Source organism: Sus scrofa, chromosome 8 (assembly GCF_054392235.1).
Source record: "Sus scrofa isolate SSC_HxYL_T2T_F1_AM1 chromosome 8, Sscrofa_HxYL_maternal_Yorkshire_Landrace_v2.0, whole genome shotgun sequence".
NCBI classification, from domain to species: domain Eukaryota; kingdom Metazoa; phylum Chordata; class Mammalia; order Artiodactyla; family Suidae; genus Sus; species Sus scrofa.
The window spans coordinates 69,970,160-69,995,062 of NC_139390.1; the positions used below are offsets into that span (position 1 = coordinate 69,970,160).

The following is a 24,903-nucleotide window of genomic DNA, read 5'->3' on the forward strand; positions in this document are numbered from 1 at the left end:
GCTTGGGGGATTTTTACAAATACATTTGATTGTTCAGTTGAATGAGTTTCATTCAGCCTCTCTTAATATGAAGCTAGCATTGCTAGAATTCTCCCTCATTTTTAACATTCACAGGTATTAATATTAAAATTAGGAAATGACAGACATAAAATTATAACAACAAAAGCCACTTTCTGAGATTGTGCTGCTGATGCAAACATAGCTAGCATTTTAAATAATGTTAGTGGTCATTTTGTTATGGTTTCCTAGATATATTAGGAATATGCTTATTAATATAGCTTCAGACAGCTTATGACTTGACAGGCCAATTCACTTAGAACTAATGTAGTGCTATTTGGGTTCAGTTACTTAGGACAGTGTTGGGTATATCATGGCCTGGGAATGTCAGATTAAAAACTGTAGAAGTATTTTTTTAAACTACCTGTGAACTGTAACAGAAACTCATTTTTTTTCTACCTAAAAATCAAGTGATTCTTTTTTTTTTCTTCTTAACAATTGTAAAAATTGAGCATGAGCTGCCCCAAACTATCTAGCTGCTATTCTCCCTTCCTTTCACAGAAGCAGAGAGGTTCGTTACCTCCCTGGGCTCCCAGAATGTGCTCTGGGACATCCAGAGCATCCTTACTTCTCTGCGGTGAAAAGCTTTACTTTCCCAGCCTCAGGAATGCCATTCTTCAAATGCTTTGAGATATTACATACCATTACTAAATTACATTATATTGCATCATGTTTGTTATATTATTTGTAAGTTACTGTTGTATCATACCAGGTTTTAATAGAAGTTTGATATATGAAAGAGAATCCTATGTTAACAGTCAGAAGGCTCTAATGCTAATTCCACTTTTTTGGGGAAAATAGTTTAGGATCTCTGAATACATGCCTATATAGTTTGTAATTTTTGTAAGTTTCAAAATAGAGTATACACTCTATAGAGCTGTAAAGAATAAAACATTAGATAATGCATATTAATAATATTATGCTATACTTTACTAATTATATATTTCTATGTTTTAAGTTATTTCTCCCATTGAAATATCTTGAATTCTCAGGAAAACAAGCTAGAATTGCATTTAGTTAATCATGGACAGACCTATTTAGCACAGACAAGGTTAGAATTTGAATCCTTATAGATTTAACAGTCCACTGATGTTTTATGAACTGAATTTCCTCATATATTTATGGTTCAATCAATCTCAAGGATTCTAAAAGTGCTTTTGTAATTTTACATGAAGCGTTTCATACTGACCCTTGAATAAGACACACAATTTAAAAGCGCTAGCTCACATGAATAAAATGTAGTCTATAAAGAACCATCTCTGAAATAAATTTTCTGTCGCCTTTATGCTAATCAGACTACATAGGAAAAAAATTAAATAGATGCCCCCACATCATTGTAAAATACTGGAAATATTGGAATATTGAAAAATATTGACTACTGGAGTACTGGAATACTGATAACTATTTAAAAACAAGTCTTCAAGATATGACGATATAAACGACATTTACTATGTTAATCATAATCATATTTGAAATTATGTAAATAAGGATGTTTCTAAGGCTTGTTTTCTATCATGGCACAATTAATAAAATGGTTAATTCATAATTGTGATTTTGAAATATAAAGAAAAGAAAGAAAGAAGTTTTAATATGTAGGACATCAAAGTTGTATAGTTTGTTGCCAAAGCAAGCAGCAGCTGATATGGAAAGCCCTGGAGAACACAAACAAATAAACTAATTAGAGAGGAGTCTGTACCTTTTTCATCAGATTAAGGAGAGAAGGATGGAAAAATCCTCCACAGCTCCAGATTAAAGCACATGCTCAGCTGCTCTCACGGACCTTGTCTTGGATGGTTTACTCTGTCTTTCCCAGGAAAGCTACTGAGGGAGCTCAGGACAGCCAAGTAATTCTAGAGGAAAAACAAAAAAGTCAAAAATATGTCCCAGGGAAATGAAATCATTGACATTAGTCTGACAAGTAGGAAGATCTAGGAACCTATCTCGAGAATATCTCATGCATAAAAAAAATAACTTTGTATATCAAAGTAAAAACAAACTTAAAAATTATAATACCAGGCAGTTGTTGGTTCACTACCTCTGGAATCCCCCGGGTGAAATTCAAAACTGGCCTCCAGAAACAGAGGGCAAGGTAAGATCAAAGAGAGAGGCAGAGGCCTCCAGATTGGGAGGTGACAGGTTCAATAACCAGGGGAAGCTACATAGGACACTTGCCTTGGGTGGCTGTAAGAAAAGGAGATTGTGGCACACTGCCAGAGTCTAAAGAGTTTATGTAGGTCATTAAAGAGTTTAGTCATGTATACATTCCGGATGGTCAATAATAGATTACTTTCTCAAGGCTGTGTCCTTGAAGCCATTACCAGTACAGAATGGTGGGAAGAATGTATATTACAAGAGCAGGGGGTGTGGAGGAAGGAGTTGTAATGACCTGGGTCCTATTCTTGGGCCAACTGTTAGCCACATCCTCTCAATGATCTTTTCCAACACTTCACCTCTTGTGACTGGCTCTTACAAACATGGCCTCTTCTGTATGCATCTTGAGTGGTTTTATTAGCATGGAGGTAGCTTGTTTTGCAGCTCTCTGGCTTTACTGCAGGTAAACACCAAACTAACAATGTAGGCACGTGCAAGAGAAAACACAGATTGAGATAATGATTCCTAAAATAAGTAACAAATTTTCTACCAAGAGCCCTATAATCCAACCCCTTATCTAAGCCATAGAATTAATCCCTTTAGAACAGCTCAACTGTCAGTGCAAAGGGTTGATAGCCATGAGCAATCACTAGTCAAACTGCTCTGAGTTCAGTCCACTGGCTATTGAGGTCCCTTCCTGTTTCCATCCAAGTGGTGTCACCGTTGGCCTGAATAGCAACTTCAGTCTATGTGGGCAGGTTGCCCAAACTATGCCCATGTGTATATTATGCATAAGGGAATTTTCCTTACTCCCTCTCTATAGGGAGTATTTGGAAGATGTACATATTTTGCAGGGCTTAGTAGCACCTGCATTTCTGGAGACAGTGGGCTAGTGGACAGCGGACTACTCTGCTGCAAAGAGGCTGCCACTTAGTCCAAGTGGGAGTGTGAGCAGAGGTGGGCCCACAGAACATTTTCTCAATTCATCATCAATAGAAGGGAAAGTTCTTATAGTGACATGTTCTTCCCTTATGAGAGGCTCTGCCTGGAGGAACTCTGTGTAGTGTGCTAGGAGCTGTTTTTCTATGGGAGTATATCAGGTTTGTATCCCCTTCCAGGTTTGGGTCCAAAATCCTAGGGGCACATTATGATTTGTCTCATGACTAGGCTCAGCATGGGTATCAGTGTCCCACATTAGGAAGTGGGGGTAGACTGGAGTATCTTGGCTTTCATTCCTGCAAGTGACTGTGGCTTGATCAGGGTATTAAAAATGGGTGTAGATGGCTGTTCTCATTCCCATCTTCCTAATAATCTGTTGTACCTCCTCTACAGATTTCCGGGGTCCCTTATGCCCAGGAAGATTCCCCTCATTGAGCCCCACCTCTCTATAGGATAGATTAATCCAGTCAACAAGAGAGTGAGTCTCTTGAGCCACCCAAGCACCATGCAGGTACTGAGGGCAGGGTGTGTGGTGATGGTGCTCATTTCCCCTGCCTCCTGTCCAGTCAGAGAAATACCATTGTTTCCCATATTCCAAAGCTGAATGAACCATGCCTGGATACTTTACCTGGCCTGTTGTTGGAAGCTGGCAGCTATATCAATAAGCTCAGTGGCAGCTATATCAATTATGAACATCTCTTGAATCAGGGAATGCTCTGCTGGCTAGCCTCATTGTTGCCATGCTTTGGCTTTCCTTTGTATTGGGGATAGGATGGTAGAGGTTGTTTCATCTGTTTCACTGTCAATCACAGCATCCTCCTCTTCTTTCTCTTCACTTTCCCAGTGATTCCACCTCTTAGTGTTCCAATCAGGCTTTGTCACAAGTGCTCAGATCTTAATCCATAGCAGTGTGCTCCCTCCTTGCTTGGCAAAAAGGCACGCTAAGGTTTCTAACTTACTATTCTGCTCTTGCACCTTGTCTACTAACAGAGTAGTGAATTCCCTAATGTCCTTCTCTAATGTCAGCTCTTCTTCTAAATTTCTTACTTTAACTTCAGTCTTTAGTTGGGCATCAGTGGCCAGCTAAACTGCCGGTAGAGGTCAGCCCTCTGCGGCAACCAATTGTTTTCCATTTTTGCTGGAGCAAGCTATGTGCAATTTCTCAAGCAAATGTATTCAACCTCCTGTTGTCAGGCAGATTCACAAGCATATGACATATGGGCCACTTCTCACAAAAAAGTGGATGGTCAACCTGAGACTTCCCTCCAAAGATGCCTCTTTCCCAAGAACCTTTACTTCAGTCTCCTGGCTGGCTCACCAATTGTTGTTTGAAACCTGGAGTACTCCAGATGAAATTCAAAATCTGCCTCTGTAAAGGGAGGGCAAAGAGAGACAAAGGAAGAAGCTGATCACTCCAGATTGGTGGGTGGCAGGTTTAATAAGCAGAGAATTCACATAGAAAGCTTGTTTTGGGTGACTGCAAGATGAGTAGATCTCTTCACCTATCTGCCAGAATATTAAGAATTTACATAGAGGCCTGAATGAGAATTAGTCATTTATACAGTCCAGATGGTCTCAGTAACACATTACTCTCTCAAAGCTGCATCCTTGAAGTGGCTCCCAGTATAGGAATGGAGGGCATAATGAACATTCCAAGAACATGGGAAGGGATAAGAAGCTTCTGATTGCCTCAGTCTAGCTCATGGGTCAACTAGCTGTCAAATCCCCTCAGTGACTTCTTCCAAGAGATTTATAACTAAATGCAAATTTTTTAAGAGGAAAGGTTGTTTTATTAAATTATCTCCCTTTTTGTTCTTGATTTGCATTGTACATATACAGTGTCAAATTCTTTACTAAGTCCTTAATAAATATTAGTTAAATGGATGAATATATAAATACAACAGTTAAAAGAAATAGACATTTGGAGAAAACAGTATTTTCTATGTGACAATTACAAAGAGTTGCTGATCTGGGCACAAACTCAACACTTCCCAAGTACTTGTCCATAATAACTTCCCACCAAGCATTCTCTGTCTCATTGGCGATGACCTCATATGTCACTGACAACAGAGATTCATTCATTTAATTATTATTGTAGAATGAATCACTGTGATCCCTACTGAACTCCTTAGAGGTGATGTAGTGAATGACAATTTCAAATATCTTTTGCTTATTTCTTTTCCAGTTTGAAAAATCACTTAATTATGGAAAACTCCCTTGAATAAATATGCATATATATAAAGGACATGTGTTGCCTTAAAGATTATCACTTCGCTGAAAATGGTGAATTCAATTAGTAATTACCTTCTGTTCACTTTGTTTCTAATTTTTCTACATGACAGTGAGGTATAGAGTCTTTGCAGAAGCATACTCAAATTAACAAAAGTGTTAACTAATAGGAACTACTTTTAATAGAGGAACAATACATGGGAGTAATCATTTTTTTCATTCATTTAGCAGAAAAATAGATTTTTCTGTTTTACATGCTAAATACCTTCTGAGGGCTTTTGTTGAAAACAACATACAATTTAATAATCTTGACTTATAAAATTCCCTGACCAGTTGGTTAGTTTCCCACCAGCAATGAGGTTATTTTTGAAAAACAGTGAGAAGAGTATTAAATATTCTTGTTTCATATTTTCATTGTTATCTGTAGTTACAAACTATAGCATAGGTTGGCAAACCTTCTGTAAAGATCAAAACAGTAAATATTTTAAGCTTTGCAGGTCATTTAGTCTCTGTTACAACGACAAAATGCTGTCACTGTAGCACAAGAACAGTCAGAAAAATGTAAATGGTTGAGCATGGCTGTGTTGTGATAAAACTGTACTTACAAAAACAGGGCTGGATTTAGCTTGTGAGCTAAGGTTTATTAATCTCTGATATATAGAGGATTTAAATATATAATATGAGAGAGCTGTTTTTTATTTGAAAACTGTAAATTTATGAAAGTGTTATTTGAGCTTTAGAATTATTGCAATCTGTTTTCTCCACTAGACTTTAAATTCCTTGAGGGTAAGGACTTCATCATATTCAATTCAAACCTCCCTCTTTCTCTCCCCTCCCCCTTTTCAATATATATAGACTTGAATGAGAATATACATATATATATATATATATCTGCATATAGTATACATATGAATGACCTGAATGAGAATCTATATTTCATTGAGAAACATTTTCAATTTTAGAAGTTTTGTATCTATTTTCTCTTTTGAGACTGTATCTCGAATATCAAAGATTCCTAACAAATTGAATAATGAAGCATGGACTATATAACTGAAGACCTGCTGTAATCTTTTCTCATCATTTAAAATAAATTCTTGGAGTTCCCACTGTGGTTCAGTGGGTTAAGAATCCAACCATGATGATGTGGGTTGATCCCTGGCCTCACTCAATGGATTAACAATCCAGAGTTGCTGCAAGCTGAGGTGTGGGTCACAGAAGAAGCTCAGATCCCACATTGCTATGGCTGTGGTGTAGGCTGGCTGCTGCAGCTCCTATTCGACCCCTAGCCTGGGAACATCATAGTGAGTGCGGCCTTAAAAAAAATCAGCTCTGTAAATTAGAGCTCACTAAGTTAAGAAATACATCTCGGAGAAACTGAACCCGCAGTCCTCTGAGCTACCATAAAATCAGTGGCTCAAACTAAACATTTGCCTTCATTCCCTTTATCTACTTTCTTCTGTCTCATCTATCTAATTATTTCATGGTAACATGGCAAAGGCAAATTGCAACTTAGGTATGCCCAAACGCATACAGCTTACCAACTTAGTATGTATTTCAGGTTAACTTCATGTAGTAAGTCACTTCAAAAACACATAGAGAGACAGAGAGAAAGAGAGGGAGGAAGAGTTAACTCCACTTTCTTCCACATACTATCCTATTTATTCCTCTGTTTCTCTTTAGAACAAAATGTCTTGCAGTAGAAATCCCTATTTTTTTCTATAATTATTATTATTTTATTATTTTTCAGATTTTTGGATAATTTCCGTTAAGTTATAGTTGCCAGTATTCAACCAAAATTGCTGTTACTAAGGACATAAAAAGCCTCCACTTTGATAAACAGAATGATTAATTCCCAGTCCTCATTTTACTTCAACAATCAGTGAAAAATACAAAGTTTCAATATAGAAGTAGCAAAGATATAAAAAGTCTGAAAACAAATGGCTGCCAAGTATTTAAATATTTTGATTAACAAAGAATAAAGGAGGCCAATTATAAACACCATTAGGCATTTTAAAATTTCTTACATTAGCAAGCCTTTATTATTGTCAGTGATAACTCCTATTTTTTCACAGAGGTACATAATGCATGTGCAAAAAATATCATTGCCTGAAAAGATAAATGAAAGAGTTAATGAATTTAATAGCAATGCATACCAGTAGATAGATACATTTTAGCATCCCTAATAAAAGTAATTAAGATGTGGAAATGAGGAATCTCAAACTTATTTAAAATTTGGAATTTGAACTTAAGAAAAATTTCAGAAACGTAAAAATAACTATATACAAAATGATGTTCAATAACATAGTTTAAAAAACAAAAAGATAATAACAAAATCAAATATCTAACATACTCAGTTAAGGGTAGTATTAGGTAAAAAGTTACTAATAGAAAGAACAGCCATTCTCAGGTGGGAATAAATTTGCTATATTTTAGAAATTAAATGAAAGCCAGACTAGCTGGGAAATATCATTCAATGGGGAAAGTGTTGCAAAATAAAGCAATTATGCAGGGTTTATAATCCATTTTAAAGCACTGGAATTTATCCAAAGAGCAATGAGAAGCCATTGAAGAATTTTTAAGCTGAGGATTATGAAATAAAACTTTCTTTTTTCAAGTATTATTCTGGTTCCTGTGAAGAGAAGAGATCCTAGAGGGGGGAAGGGAGGCTACAAGGAGACTGGGAAGAAGATGATGCCGTTTTCAGGTCTGTAGGCATTATTTCTGTTCACCAATATCTGTTTTCCATATTTTGTGCCCATCCATGGAAGACTGTAATTCTCAAACTCTAGCAGTTGACTATTTCTGGACTAGTTACCAGTACCTATGTCCCATTGAGGCAGATATATTTTACTTCTGTTTTGAAATCCTCACGTAATCTTTTTCTTACCATGGTGATTGAGGAATAAGACTGTATTAGTCAGAGTTCTCCAGAGAACCAGAATCAGTAGGATATATAGAGAGTATATAGAAAGAGATTCATTATGAAGAATTGTTTCATGCAATCATAGAGGCTGGAAGTCCCATGGTATGGGATTTGCCTTCTGCAAAGTGGCAGCCCAGGAAAAATGGAGATGTAGTTCTAATCAAACCTGAAGATATGAAAACCAGCAAAGCCAATGATCTAAGTCCCAAGTTCCAAAGACCTGAGAACTAGGAGCTCTGATGTTCAAGAGAAGAAGAGATGGCTGTCCTAACTCAAGCAGAGAGAGCAAATGTGTCCTTCCTCTGCCTTTTTGTTCTATTTGGGCTCTTAAAGGACTGGATGAGGTCTACCCTTATTGGTAAAACAGACCTCCTTTACTCAGTCTACCTATTCATGCGAGAATCTCTTCCAGAAGGACCCTCACAGACATACCCAGGAATGTTTTACCAACTATCTGGGCATTCCTTAGCCCAGTCAAGTTGACACATAAAATCTAATTATTAAGATAATGCAGCCACAAGACCGAAGCATCCTGAATTAGTAATTACTGAATTAGTAATCTGGAATGGAGCAGAGTTAACTGGCAGAGTTAAATAAAGCCAGAGCCTATTTTGCATGAATAAGAAAGAAATTGCTGTGTCAAGCCACTGAGCTTTGGTGGTGTTTGATAATTTAGCCTATCTTAACTAATATAGCAGATGGGAGAAGTTGGTTTCAATTTGTGTAGAAACAGAAAATCATGGGACTAGATGTGACAGTTTAAGGAGACAGCTTAGAGGAAGAAGAAAGCAGAACCAGGAGAGGCCCCAAGGAATTCCTGTGAGAGGTTGCAGAGGTAAATGCCACAGATGTAGGTAATGTGAATAGATGAAGAATACATGGATCAAAACTGGAAATAAAGATGCTCATCTTTGGAGTTCCCGTCATGGCGCAGTGGTTAACGAATCCAACTAGGAACCATGAGGTCACGGGTTCGATCCCTGGCCTTGCTCAGTGGGTTAAGGATCCGGCGTTGCTGTGAGCTGTGGTGTAGGTTGCAGAGGTGGCTTGGATTCCACATTGCTATGGCTCTGACGTAGGATTAGACCCCTAGCCTGGGAACTTCCATATGCCGCAGGTGCAGCCCTAAAAGACAAAAAGACCAAAAAAAAAAAAGGTCGTGGCAAAATATATGCAAGCTCCTGGGCTTTACTAACAACAACAACAACAACAACAACAACAAATCAATAGGTTCTATCAGGTGTGCATCAGTTATTTTCAGAATAGGTTCCTAAATGTGTGAATAATGCAAAATAATACCAGTACATACAAACTATATATAAACATAATGCAAAATAATTAAATCTCTACAGATCACTTCACAAGTGTGTAAACTTTAGAGCACTGACACAAAGCAATTGGCAAGGAGCAAAAAATGAGATGGCTTAATGCCAAGGTAGGTAAGAAATCTTTTTCTCAATAGAATATACTTATGTACCCTTAATTTTTATTTTTTATTTAATTATAGCACTTGGAATTTACCATCCATTTGTATGCTTTATTCATACAGGTTGTAAAAATAAAATCCTTGAGCATTTTACATAGTCTGCTTATTTTACTCTTTAATCTATCCTTTTGAAATCAGAATTATTTCTGAAAAACAAAACAATGCAATCACCTCAAAGTTCTAACTTTGTTCTGCCATTTTTCTGTCAGTGATGCATGTATAGCTTGGAGCTTTGAAAAAAAGTGCAGGCCTAGAAATTTAATTTATGTTGTTAAAATTTTGAGATGAAAAATAAATCTGAGAAAAAAATTATTGTGAAAAAAATATGAGACAACTAGAGCTCTTCTAATCTCTATCACTAACTGTATGCAGTATAATTTTACAAAATCCTTTGACCTAAATTCTACAACTTATAATGTGATTAGAGATGAGCTTTGTTTCTCTTTTTGAACTGAAATTCTATTTGTTGATACAATCACAATCTGTGGCATTGACAGTTTTTTAGCAGCTTGATGATGTATAGTATATTGTTTCAGGAAATGTAAATCATCAAAACAATTTTACAAGACCAACTTTTGGGCACTTTTTGCTGCTTCTTGGATATTTCTTGACAGTTGAGTTCATCAAAAGTGACAACTAACATTTAATTGTATTTTCCCTCACTACAGATTTGAAGAAAAAATACTGACTGCAAGCAGCATTTAAGACCCCAGGAAACATTATTGTTTTTTCTTCAGAAAGCATAGAATTGGGATTTACCAAAGCTGCACAGGTTAATATCTTGATAGGCACACATAAAGGAACGCATGAAAGTCTAAAGTCCATCCACACAATAAGAGTTAAATAGAGGTTGCACAGTTGAAGTCTTCTACAATACTCTGAATCACTCTTTTAATACAATTTATGTATGAAAAACTTAAGCCTATTCAGTATTATTACAAACTTATTTCACTTATTGTCCTTTGAGAGACAATTTGGAACTTCTACGAGAACCGTTTTTAACTTGAAAATGTAAATAATAATTTCTCACAGTACATGATGATGGCACATCTTTAGAATCTACACTTGGATTAGAAAGCAATGATTTGACTTTGATGATATAGGATGATCTAGTGTGCTGAACTCAGTGTTCCGTATGTGAAGGTTATTATTGAAAAAACTAAAAATTTCAAATATTTGTTTTTAAGATGGTGTGTGCGCATTTCATAGAGCATATGAATTGAAATTGAAATTGCTACTGATTTGGGAGAGTAGTAATTTTGAACTTTGATTTGAAGGCTAATTTTATTTTATTTTATTTTATTTTATTTTATTTTATTTTATTGCAGGTTAAAGACAAAAGGAAATTTCGAAATGATGCTGAAAGTAAATTTCTGCACAGTTCATCATAGCAAAAAAGGTAAGAATAAATGATCTTATGAAATCATTATAACATAAACATGTCAGCTGTAATGGTCTATGGATGAGAATGCAGAATGATAGATAATAATAAGGGAAAAAAGAAACTAATTAAACCAATTTTTTTTTTTTTTTTTGGTCTTTTTGCTATTTCTTGGGCCGCTCCCACGGCATATGGAGGTTCCCAGGCTAGGGGTCGAATCGGAGCTGCAGCCACCAGCCTACCCCAGAGCCACAGCAACGCTGGATCCGAGCCGCATCTGCAACCTACACCACAGCTCACGGCAACGCCAGATCGTTAACCCACTGAGCAAGGGCAGGGACCGAACCCGCAACCTCATGGTTCCTAGTCGGATTCGTTAACCACTGCGCCACGATGGGAACTCCAAAACCAATTGTTAATTCATGTGTCCTAGGTGATTTTTTTTCCTAGTGACCTGTAATTGTATTGAAAGGTAGTGGTTTATAAATGTAAATCTCCATTGTTTTCAAAACTGCTTGAGACAGTGTCTTGATTTATTTTGTCTTCTCTAGCCCTTCCCTCTCTTCATAAGCACACACAAATAACAGATACAAAGAATAACGAATACTAAAAGTGGTTTAGCAAAGGCTATCTCTCTGTTTATCCCCTTTTCAAACTCTAATTTTTTTGCTATTACTGTTTTTACTGCTATAAAGTTTCTATTATCTCAATAAAGCTAGAATAAAAAAATAAACATTTCCGTTGTTCTACTTTAAAAGGTTGAAAATACACCTTTTTGAAATTACTTTTAGAAACTCTATTTCTCAGTAGAATTTAAAGATCCAGCTCTTTATTTCTTTTATTTTATTTCTTATAGTAATAATTAAAGTCCAAAGTTACAAAAGAAGTCACATAAGAAAGCAATGGGTAATTCAAATATTTCTCTGGGAGTAAATTTATTGTTACAATTTGGTGACTATCATTATAGATATTTTTTATGCATCTATACATAGAGATGCCTATATCCATGCATGCCTGACCACATAGATGGATGGATAGATGCAGAACAAATAGACTGATAAAAAGATTTTCAAATAAGATCATACTTTTCAGGATATTTAAGGTAAGAATCATGAAACTGAAGCAAATAATCTGTCTTAGCATGAAAGTAATTTCTTTAAGCTATGCCATATACCAGCAAAACGCATGGGTTGGTGAAAGAACTTGGCTTGCGTATAGCTTCTGAAAATTCTAGAGACATACGTATTATCTTCTACAGAACTTCCTAATTTCTGAGGTTAGGCAATGCTACACCCCTGCCTGCCTTTTTGTGCTATTTATTCTAGAGACTTAAATTTATGTATCTCTGTTTATTTCATTCAGTCAGGGCTTATTTCAGTCTCATGAGTTTCTGTTCACATCCCCAATTTCTCAACATGCCTGAAAAATGACATAATCAGAAGCCATTCATTCTGGCACCTTCCCTGGTCCATGAGTATGCAGCATTCTCTAAGCTTAATGTTTTTGGCATAGGAGTCTATTCATAACTCACCCAGCTCCACCCCAATCAACTTTGATATGGGAAGGCACTGGTAAGAATTCATAGGATTAATTCCATTCAACTGCTTCTCTCAGTGCTGCTTGTCTGGAGGAGGCTAAGTAGTTCTTATCTAAAATCTTTTGTTTCCTTCCTTAATAGCTCTACTTTCCCGCCTTAACAGTCCATTTATTTTTCTCTGGTTTATTTGATATTGGTACAAAAAGGAATTTTTATTTTAATATTTTTATTTCATTGTGTATTGGCAAATGGAGCATATATATTTCTGTTTTATTCTGTCTCACACACTCCCATCCAGGTTTCAATATCATATTACGCTTGCATGCACACACACACACACACACACACACATACACACACACACTAGAAGACATATGTAGGTTAGAAATATAAAGAGCACTACTTGCTAAATCTTATTTCAGACATTCATTATATTAAATTTTCATTTTGCTCAAAAGGAAAAATGACTACCAAATTATAATTTATGCTTCCTCACCATTTTATGAACTTGTGTTGTACATAATTTCAGCCAGGTGTTGGCAAGTTAATCATAATCTCAGCATGCTTCACTAACTTTAACACTATTTCTGAAGTACTGTAAATTCTTCTCTGAATCCAGATCCTCTACCCTAGCTCCAAGAATAACATATAGCTAACCTTTGAGCATTCATTAGCTAAATGTTATTCGATGAGTTATTTTTTAAATCTACAGTTTTATTATTGTAAATAATTGCTAGATTCAAGAAGTAAACAGAGAACAATAAAAATCTATAAAACATAATATTAGAATTAAATTAAAATCCCATAATGAGTGACAGCTGAAGGATAATAGTGGATTATATTACACTAACGCTGGCAGCAGTCAAGGAAATGATTTTTCAGCTTTAATATTTAAATGACATAGTAAGAGCTACATGTGCCTTATACCTATAACTATTTTATACTGACATCATTAATCCACATCAAATATTTTGACATTATAAAGCTCTTTATCATATAAAATGTTAATGTTACTTGATTGAATTGATTTTTATTTTTATCCTCCTTCATCTTTTTTTCCTCCAAAATATAATGGTTAAATACTTATCTGGTGTATGTCATCCTGCATTCTCTAAGCTCTTTACATCAGAATAATAGTGCTCCTCTAATGTTAATCATGTAAAACATTAATACATATTCTACCACTAGTTAACTAGGTTGCAGAGACACTGCTTGTTGAAATCAATGTTTTAATATTCACAAATGTCATACTAAAAAGTCAGAGTAGGCCTACATTAAAGAAAAATAAATGCTTAAATTTGTTAAATCTGGTAGTTGCCAAAGTTTTTGGAAAAGCTGATTTTGCATATTGTAGAGCTAATCAGGAAGGAATACTTTGTTGATTTAGGGAAATGATCATAGAAGGATTCTCTGAAGATATCCAAGGTTAGGGTTAAAGAATAATTAGCTAGGCAAATGCAGGCTGAGATAAAAATTATATTGGCAGTTAAAATGTTTAACCAGCTGTCTGCACAACTTTACTGGCACTGACCAGTCAGAGAATACTCATGCTGTAAAACTGAACCTGGGCCCTAGAAATGAACCCTGGAAACCCTTCTGTCCTGGCATTAACCCTTTTCTTCCTGGAACGTGGAGAATTTTGAAGTCCCAAGGGAGATTTCACAGTAGTTCAGGCGACAATATCAGTGATTCTCATAAATACCTTTGAATAAATTATGCCAGACACACACACACAAAATATACAATGTGATTCTATTTCTGTCACGTTAAAAGTCAGACAAAAATAGTGTTTAGGGATTCATGTTCTGATGGTAGAAACATTTTTAAAACTTGGAAAGGATTAAAATCAAGTTAAAAATAGTGGCCAACTTCAGAGTGATGAGATAATAACTATAGAAAGGGCATGAGAGGGGTTTCTGGATTTCTGACAGCTTCCTAACTTGGGTGAAGGCTGATAAATGGGTGTTTGTATTCTGAAAATTCACTGAATCATACAATTTTGTGTTAGGCACTAGTTTTGCATATTTTGTAAACATATTAAAGGTGAGATGATGGTGAAATGGAGTAAATGGTTATGTTAAAAAATATAGTAATCTTATAGTTTTCATAGATTCTAACCCATTTATGATCTAAATTAATCTTCACAATGAATTTAGATATTATTATTCATGTAGTACAAATGAAAAAAAAAAGAACTCTCAGAAAGACGAAGTTGTCTAGAAAGTAATAGACAACATGGAAGTAGTAGAGCTGGATATAAAATTTAGTTGTAAGGTTTAAGTTCAGTATTATTTTTATTATAATACAATCTCTAGTGCAGTGCCTGACATATAGTGAGCATTTGATGAGAACTGTAGAGTTAAAACCTAAGATATGGATGGATTTCGTCTTCTGTGCTCCAGCAGTGCTTGTTGATTCATCTGTTTCTGTAATTACAGTGCTCTTTTATAAATGGGTATTAATGTCTGCCTTCTCTACTGCACTGTGTTCTTTGGGCACAAGGAAAGCACCTTACTCGTCTTTACATTATTGCTGCCTATCATGTCTGCCATTAAATTAGTGTCCAATGAATTAATAAATAACCTACTTGGAAAACCAATGCTGTTGTGCATGGAGAAAAATCAAAAGGAAATAACTGCTTTGCTTCATGGTGTTTAGTACGGGTGTAAGAGTATATGGACACTCTACAAGATATCCCATTTTCTTTAGAAGCACTTCTCATGGCTCATGGCTTGGTACAGGGATTTGAGGTTTAAACTTTATAAAAGCAGTGTTGTTATGCTAGCTACATGCCAATATATCCTGTTTCAACATTTAAAATCCTGTAATTGCTTTGTTTCTTAAATTGTGCAATTAAAAATCTATTTTTTTCTCACTTGAAAAAAGGAATGAAAATGATGATAGAATTAAGTTTTAAGGGTTTTTTTTTTTTTGCAAATGTGCTGAGATTTTTACTTCAGCTTTGTGTGGTGTACAAATGACTACTTGTATTAGAACAAACTTTACAATTTACCTTTGGTGTCATGTTTTTCAAATGATGGTTTTACTTTTCTTAGACTAGTTTTCTCTTCCTTTGTTCTTCACATTTACACAGAATCTACCTGAAATAAATATTAGGGGAAAATCAAAGCAAGGAGATACGCTGTACAAAATTTATGTCAATATTATTTAACAGCAAAAAAACCATTGATTGTACTCAAGTAGTAAGAGATATTATAATTGATTTAAATTTTCCCTCTGGCCCTCCAAGAATCAATAAGAAAATGTTAAAACCTAATTATAAGTGTATAAAGACTAGTGACAATGTTGATCAATATGGCATTTATATTGTATTACCTATTAGGACAAATTTACTACAAGTTAAAGTAACAAGAATACCACTAGTAAAAAATGCGCTTGCATTAGAAATATAGCTTGAAAGTTTCTTAAAATTATTCATATGCCACCAAGTTAACAACTTATGATGGCTTCATTTATATTAAAATAACACAATTTTGAATGCGAAAATGCCCATTGCAATGAACATTATCTTCTAACACTCAAAATTTTCTTTTTTTACATATAAATGTGGACCATATAAGTTTATTACAGATGTTTCCAAAGCATTAACTGATTTCTGGTTCTGATCATGTGGGATATTACATGCAATCCTCTGATGAAAACGACCATAAGAGTGGATATAATCTGGTTTTTGTCAATAGACAACACTGGATGGCATATAACTGTGGTCCTTGACAAAAGGGAAACAGATGAGGTGAGCTCTACAATATCCCAGCTTTTTGCATGGGGTACATTTAAAACCACAGTACAAGGAAGTGATACTTAGAGCAGTGGTCTTGCTGGGTGGAGGAACTGCACTTGAGTTCATGATGGCTGAAGCTGATGGAATTTAAAAGAGTGGCTAATAGAGAGGAGAGATCTGCATAGAAAATGGGCCACATAAATTTTTACAGAGACTCCTTTGAGTCTAGACAAATACTAAGCTTCACACATCCAGGACAAGATTCTGCAAATCCTCGCTGAAGTTAAGTAGTTGGGAACTCTGAGTTGAATAGACATTCTGGAAGTCATATATTATTAGAATATGTCAGATTTCTGGCCTACTAGAATGGAGAAAACAGAAAGAAAACACCAAGAATTCCATTAAAATCCCAGGAAACCCACTCCTAGGGAATAGGGTTATTTATCCTGAGAGTATGGGTTACTATAGGCACATACAGGCAAAGCTTAAAAAACAAGTTTTGTCAGGATTAATAAGAGACATCAGATGCTAACTGCTTTACACAAATAAATGTTATAATTATTAGTAGAAAACAACAAAACTTATATTCTCAAAACATAGCAACCACAATATCCAGCAAACAATAAGATATTCCCAGGTATGAAGAGGCAGGTAAATGTGACTCACAGCCAGTAAACAAAATGAAGAGTTAATAGATGCAGAATCAGCAAGAAAGTATCAGTAATCCTGGAAAAAGGTCAATAGGAAATAAGCAAATGGAAGGACGGAATAATAAAAAAAGATACCTTAAAAACATGAATAGAGCCTTAATGCCATGTTGGACAATATCCACAGTCTAACAAATGCACTAAGAGGCTCCAAGAGAAGAGAGATGGGAGCGCAAAAAATATTTGAGGAAACAATGGCTAATTTTGTCCCCCAATTTCATGTAAATGTCAACACAGTTTCCAGAAGGACAATGACTCCTAAGCCAGAAAGGCATAAAGACAACCACAGGTAAGAACATCACAATAACAAAGATTAAAAATAAATAAAGCCAATTAGAGGGGAGGTTATACATAGGGTGGTAACAAAACGGAAGTTTGCTCACTTCTTTTTAGAAAAACATAAGCAAGAAGACAATGGATGACATTTTAAAGGGCTAAAAATAAAATAAATTGATCTAGAATCCTGTGTGTAATGATAATGTCTTTCAATAGTGAATGTAGAAAAAGATTTTCAGATTAAAAAAAAAGACAATTTGTCACCAGTAATACTGCTTTACAAGAAATATTAGTGTAAGTTATTCAATATGATAATGGGAAATGGTATCATAAGAACACTTGAATTTGAGTGGTGAGTACTGAATGAAGTAAATATATGAAGAAATGTAAAAAAATTTCCCCCTCATTTCTTAATTTCTTCAAAATACAACTGTTGGGAGTAAAAACATGAGTGAGGTCTGGGCTGTCCTGGGAATAAAGAGCTGAACGGGTATGCATAAATATTAGAGACTCTGAATTTTGTTTCCTTTGCCTTGTGTAGGGAATGGAAGAAGCAAGAAACTCAAGAGTGACGGGGTGTTGGTTCCTGGGCAAAGGGGTGCTGGGAGTTGGGAAGAAGTTGGAAATGGATAAGAAGACCAGCAATCTGGATAAAGAAATCCTCCCTAAACCAAATGATGCTTTACACACACTCATATTTGGCTATTTTTAATGTTTTGTTCTTGTGCTTGTTGATGTGTTTAATTTTAATCATGGAAATAGAATTGGGTTCCCCATTTTAACTTCTGAAATAGAAGAAAAAAGACAACCGTAAAAAAGGCTGAGGGGCAGGAGGAATTGGGTCCTCGGCAAGAGCAGGAATTCAGAATCAAAGGTAGCTGTATTATCCAAAAGACTTTACAAATTCATGGAAATGCTGACAAGTTTACTGTGCTTCCCATAGGAAGTAGATAGATAACTATATTTTGTTTAAATTTCAAAGAACAGAGTAACACTGGCTAACGCCTGGGGCACATTTCATTGATTTATTCAATGTATCTCAGGAATCAGTTTGACTCATCACTTTTAATTTCCTTCAATTTAACAAACATTTAAATTTATTAAATACCTTCTGATTCTTTGTTGAGTAAGTTATGTAACATTTTTTGAAAGACAAATATGTGTAAATGCTATAGGGTAAAGACAATTTAATTAGAATTGTTCTAATAATGAACATATATTATAATACAGGATATTCCATAATCATATCAAATGATGATATAAGACAGAGTTAAGGGACATGAAAAGGGATAAATTGTTACAGATGTTCAGAGGAGAGGAAAATTTATTCTGTATGTAAAGAAAAGGGGATATTGATAGAAAAAAGAGAATTTGCACTGGGCCCTGGATAACAGGAAGGATTTGATCACATGGTGATAAGATATACATGCTACTGAGAATAAACAGGTACAAAAAAATGGATGTAGGAAGATGCATGGGGAATATGGAGACCATCAAGCTCTTAACGTGTTGTTGTGCATGAACAGAAAAAGGTCAATGAATTACAAGGCTGGAAGAGAGACAGGTTTCAGAACCATGGCTATCAGTGTTGGGCAAGAGGCGTTCTTTGCAGGGTTTTTAATTTTTTGGGGTGTTGAGAGGTAAGAGGGGGAGCTTCTGGAACTCCACTCCAGCAATATAAATCCTTTACCTGTGTCTTGAATATTTTGCATAAGACTATTTGGGAAACCATTGCTCAAGTCCTTGAAGAACTCATTTGAATTAAGGAGACTGCCAAGAAATATCTGGTGGTGCGGATGCATGTCAGAAAGATTTAAGAAACAGAATGTATGGAATTAGGCAATATCCAGTTTTTTAATCCATTAATGTTACCAACACTCTCGTAATTGTTGAGGGTGAATCATAGGAGTGCTATCATTCCAGATATCACTTTCTATTTTAATCCACATAATTAATCCCATAACACATCCTTGATCTCTCTAACACCTTCTGTCTCCAACAATACTACTTGGTTTCCTTGCTGTTTTGCCTATTGCTCCCTTCTAGTCTACCTCACCTAATAGTCAGAGAGAACTTCTAAAAAACATAATTTGAATCATGTATTTCTCCGGTTAAATATACCAATGACTTGATATAATGCTAACAATAGGTTCTAATTCCTTATTATGCTGTGCAAAATCCAACATGATCCGGTCCATGTAATTTTACAACTCATTGTAATTTGTCCATTCTTGCTTTTTAAATGCTCTGGAATATTCCAAGCCTTTTCCTACCTTTAGGACTTTGCATTTGTTTGTCTTTATGGCTGAAATTTGATCTTTTTTTAACCTTTATTACATGGCAGGCTCTGGCTTATCCTTTAGTAGTCAGTCAAATATCACCTCTTTAGTGTCATTATCCCTCATGATACTACCTCAAGTACCCACATCATCCCCAACATTTTATTATTTATATCAACTTGAAAATTCCTTACTGAAATTATCATAATTGTCTCTTCCACATCACTATGTTTTCTCAGTGATATAGCAATCATCTTGTTCCTGTGTGTGTTTACTTGTTTAATCTTGTTCTAGGGTATAGCTCCCATGTTTTGTCCTTATCTGTATCCAAGGACCTAGAAAATTGCTTGGCACATAGGAATTATACATTAAGCATTTTAAAAATTAGTGGATAAATGATTGCAATAAAACAGGGAAATTTATTAAAATCTATTATAAAATATCCTGTTTGAGTGACCAGGAGAATGGTGTATTTTTAACAGAACTGAAGAACTGGCAATAGAAAGGCTATGCTAAAGAGAGAATAGCAAGCCAACTGTGACATGCACAGGTTAGCACAACCAATTTTAGCACACAAGTATTAGAGGTAAAAAGCACCCTGGTGATATAAAATAAAATAAATACAGCGTGTTTCTGTTCCTAGAAATTCCCATTTAGTAGCTTACAGCTCTGTGCATATAGTTGACTGTGGAAAGGCAATAAAGTAGATGTCCTCAATTACAGTTTTAGTTCCTCTGACTTACTAGGTCCTGGTTACCAGAGTACCTAGAGCAAGAGTGGACCCATGGCCTGTAAGAATGTATATATCAGGGGCTAATTAGGAAACAGATGACACTCAAATGGGTATGTAAAACGCCATAGAAAGTGTGGGCATGGTGAATGAAAATCACTGTGGGATGGTGAAGCGCAGTGGGAACCTGTTACCATTCCGTATGTTAGGATAAAAGGAAAGAGCAGCTGTCTGAATGCGGTTAACCTGGGACTCAGTAGGGGGAATGCTAACAGAATAGAAACCTTCCCTCATTTCTTTACTGTGATGATAAGTTGATGATGCTGCTCAATGGCCAACCCAACCAGATCAGAGGTCAAGAGGACCTCTTGCTCTATCTATAATATTCCACCTCCTAAGAGGGAGAGAAAAATTAAGTGGCATGAAATCCCAATAGTTTGTCTTTATCTATTTCCTTTTCTATCTAGAAAAGTGCCTGTCACTTAATAATTCCTCAATAAGTGTTTTAAAAATGAGTGGATGAATCAATACAAATAGGATGGCATCGAAAAAATAAAAGTTATTTTAAGCTGCTACAAAATATTCTGTCACAGTGACCAGAAAAATGTTGATACCTGAGGGGATATCTGAGGGTATCTGAGAGGCAGATGGAAATTATCTAGCACGATTTCTCTTCTATTAGCTATAACTAATTTGAATGATGCATTTTTGCAGATACTACTTAAAGAGGTACACTATGTGCAAAGTATTATTCTAAACCCTTTGCAGCTCAGTGAGACAGGATGCTGAGGAACCACAAAAGTGGTTGTCTGTTCTAGGTCACACAGGTGCCAAGTGTTGGACCTGAAACTTGAACTGATGTTTTTCTAATTCCAAAGTTAGTCACTTTCACAAAGGAATATTGCATACCAGCCATCCCTTTCTCCCTATGGTCATTAATTACCCAAATCATTTTATTTCTCTCATTCTCCTTTTCTTCTATAAACAAAACATTTAAATGAGATGATTTCTAAAATTCATGCCAATTCTAGGATTCTGTTTATCTAGATAGGTTATATTTCTTTGTGTAATTCTATACTATGAGAGAAATAAATAAAAATTTGGAGGCAAAATTCTAAGGGAATACAAAAGTAGTAATAATTACTCCTCGATATAACTTGGATTTCTAAAGAAGTACTCAGGAAGGAAACACCAAAGCGTAAGTCCAAAAACACCTTTACTTCTGTGGAAATGATTACATTACAGTTCTTTATGAGTTGAAACTGCTTTACTTGGTGATTTATCACATATGCAAGGAAGCTACCTAATGAATAATGAAACAGATATCACCAGTTTTGAATCTCACTGAAGCCTGTCCTTTAATTATATTGGTTTCCTGAGGTTGGTGTCATGTGATACCAGAGGGTCTATCTAAGATACTCATGGACCAAACAGTATACAAGAGTTACTAAAAAACAGGAACGTTTCCATGTTTTGTCATGCTCATTAATGTGAATCATGGGAAGTTTTCAGAATTGGATCAAAAATAAGAGATGCCTGTGTTTGGAGGTAAGCTCTGCAGTTTCCAGCCCAGTAATGCAAAACAGTTTACGTAACCCTGAAATCTTATTTTATTAAGGTTTTTTTTTTTGAGGATAAGATTATATAAAGTGCCCAGCATTGTGTTTGCTGTATAGAAGGCATTTAATAAGTGGTGGCTATAATTACTATTACTAATAAAAGACAAAAATATCATAATAATTATAATTATAAATCCTTTCTTATTGTTTAGCAGAAATTCTTATGATTTAAGCCAATTTCCTATGGATCTAACTCAGTTAAGCATCTGAGTGACATCAAATTTTTAAAGGCTATCATTTGCTTAAACACAAATCATCACTCTAATGCTCTTTGTTAAAAATCTGTTTTTACCAGCATCTTCTTTCATAGGATTGAAACAAACAAGCAAACCTTACTCCCTTTAGAGCTCTTAAAATCTCTAAGAAACTCCATTTCAGTTCATTTTTCAAGATATGTAGGAATAGAGGCTAAAATGAGATACTAACATTTCTGTATAGTATCAAGAGTTTGAGATTTATCTCAGAGAGAATGGGCTGAAAACAGGAGTAGCAAGGTAAATATGCCATACTCATACTCAGAGGGAAAAAGCATTAGATACAGATATTAAGGAATTGCTAAAGACTAAGAGATGATTTAACAAATATAGATATATCATAAACATGAAATGTAGGTCATTTTTATTATAAAATGACATACTCACTGAAGATGCTCAAGTAACACTTAAGTATATAAACAAAAGGTGAAAGTAAGAGCCCATTTCCCCCAATCTCATTTTTCTGTATCATGTATATAAAGTCCAGTCTTGCTTTAGAGTCTCCCTCTCAAACATTTCCAGGAATCCTGGGATTATTTTTATGTATCATCTGAATATAACCTAGACCTCTTCAGATTGTAGCAGACAAGATAATTTTCCTGCTGTGAGTCTCAGTAGTGGTTATACTGGTGTATTTGTGTGAGGCTAGTGTTGTTATCTCCACATTAATTAAAACACCTGCTTGTAGATACCGTCCTCTCTATGCCATGTTGTACATTGTAGATGTCACTTCTTGTTGTGGAGACACTGTAAGGTGAACTCCAGACAGCCAAGTCCTATATAATCTCCATCCCTGAATGCTGCGGAACATGTGACCTGCTTCCAGCCAACATAAAAAGACAGAAGTGACAGTCAGTCTTCTCATGATTATGTTGGCTCTTAGAAGACTCCATCTTGGCAGACCTGAGAGAGAGGTTCTTCTGCTGGCTTTGAAAAAATAAGCTGCCACGATATGAAAAGACCTATCAGAGGATTGTATGGTAAAGCCTACAATTGGCCTTTAGGTGAGAGTAGCTATAATTTGACAATAAGAAAAGTCCCCTCACTCTTGCAGCTGAAAGAAACTGAATTCTACCAATGGTTATGTGTACCTGCAAGAAGAACCTGTACTCCAGAAAGGAATGGAGGCTGGCCAGTACCTTTATTTATTTAAATCTGCTGTGAGATAATAAATGCTATTTTAAGTTTCTATTGCATGAATTTTACTGATGACCTCTACAGGGTCACTACTGGTAGCCTGTGGATAACTATACATACGTTCTAATTTTCATTAGTGAATTCCACATCATAGTGGTAATTCTGCTTCTTCCTCCATATAGATGCTCACATGTGATGGTGGTGGGAGTAGTGAGAATAAATGAAGGAGAATTCAGGTTGGCTACATATTGAACCTAGACCCAACTTAAAGACTAAGACTCATCATTTCAGTCCCACCAAATTCCTAACTAGAGGATGGGTTTCTCTCAGAGGGAGACCCAAATGAATACACTTCCTGATTCTGCTTGAGGCTCTCCAGTGAGTCACATAGGTACGATGTAAATCTGATCCAACTGAAGACAGATTAAGTTCTTTCTCAAGAACTTGACAGATCAGGACATTGCAATATTCATTTTATTTTTAATTTTTAATTAGGACTTATTAGAAATTAAGTTTATATTATGAATTAAATGAATTAAGATATGAGATTTATCACTTACTATTATAATCTATGGTTCTCCTCATTGTTGCCAGTTTTCCAAACACTTCTGCTAAAATATACTGTACAGACACAAACCATAAACTAGGTATTTCTTTTATAAAAATGGGAAAATACTATACACTTTTGAGAGCTACAAATATATTATAGCATTTTGCTAAGCTAGGACAAATAAATATACACTTTATTATTTTTTTTTTTGTCTTTTCCAGGGCCATGCTTGTGGTGTATGGAGGTTCCCCAGTTAGGGGTCTAAACAGAGCTGTTGCTGCTGGCCTACACCAGAGCCACAGCAACACCAGATCCGAGTCGTGTCTTCGACCCACACCACAGCTCAGAGCAATGCTGGATCCTTAACTCACTGAGCAAGGCCAGGGATCGAACCTGCAACCTCGTAGTTCCTAGTCGGATTTGTTAACCACTGAGCCACGAAGGGAACTGTATTTTTGACACATTATAACCCATTGCAAGAACTTACGCAAATGTGTGTGTATATTATACATATAATTTAATTTATTTTTGGCTTCATTTTCCCTCTGAACTACATATTTCTTAAAATGAGGTTATGTATTTTCTAAAAATGCAAAAATAATGTGTCCTTCTAAAATTCAAATAATAAACAACAATATGGAATAAAGAGACACTTTTTTTTTTTTTTTTTTTTTTTTAGGGCCGCTCCCACAGCACATGGAGTCAAATCAGAGCTACAGCTGCCGGCCTACACCACAGCCACAACAAAATGGGATTTGAACCATGTCTGCGACCTACACTACGGCTCATGGCAACACCAGATCGTTGACCCACTGAGCAAGGCCAGGGATCCAACCCACATCCTCACAGATACTAGTCAGATTCGTTTTTGCTGAGCCAAGACAGGAACTCCAAGAAACACTTTCTTTTTTTGTTTGTTTGTTTATTTTGCCATTTCTTGGGCCACTCCCGCGACATATGGAGGTT

General features: G+C 35.6%; 1 protein-coding gene across 1 annotated transcript in view; it reads left to right on the top strand.

The window, feature by feature from the left end:
- LOC106504681 (uncharacterized) overlaps positions 1–20,366 on the top strand; it is an 86,842-nt gene extending 66,476 nt beyond the window's left edge. The window contains exons 6-9 of the mRNA XM_084971124.1: positions 9,592–9,678; positions 10,394–10,497; positions 11,054–11,124; positions 17,910–20,366. Coding sequence (XP_084827250.1) covers positions 9,592–9,618 — 27 coding nt within the window. The 3' untranslated portion in view covers positions 9,619–9,678; positions 10,394–10,497; positions 11,054–11,124; positions 17,910–20,366. The remainder of the gene's footprint in view (positions 1–9,591; positions 9,679–10,393; positions 10,498–11,053; positions 11,125–17,909) is intronic.
- Positions 20,367–24,903: the final 4,537 nt, after the last annotated feature.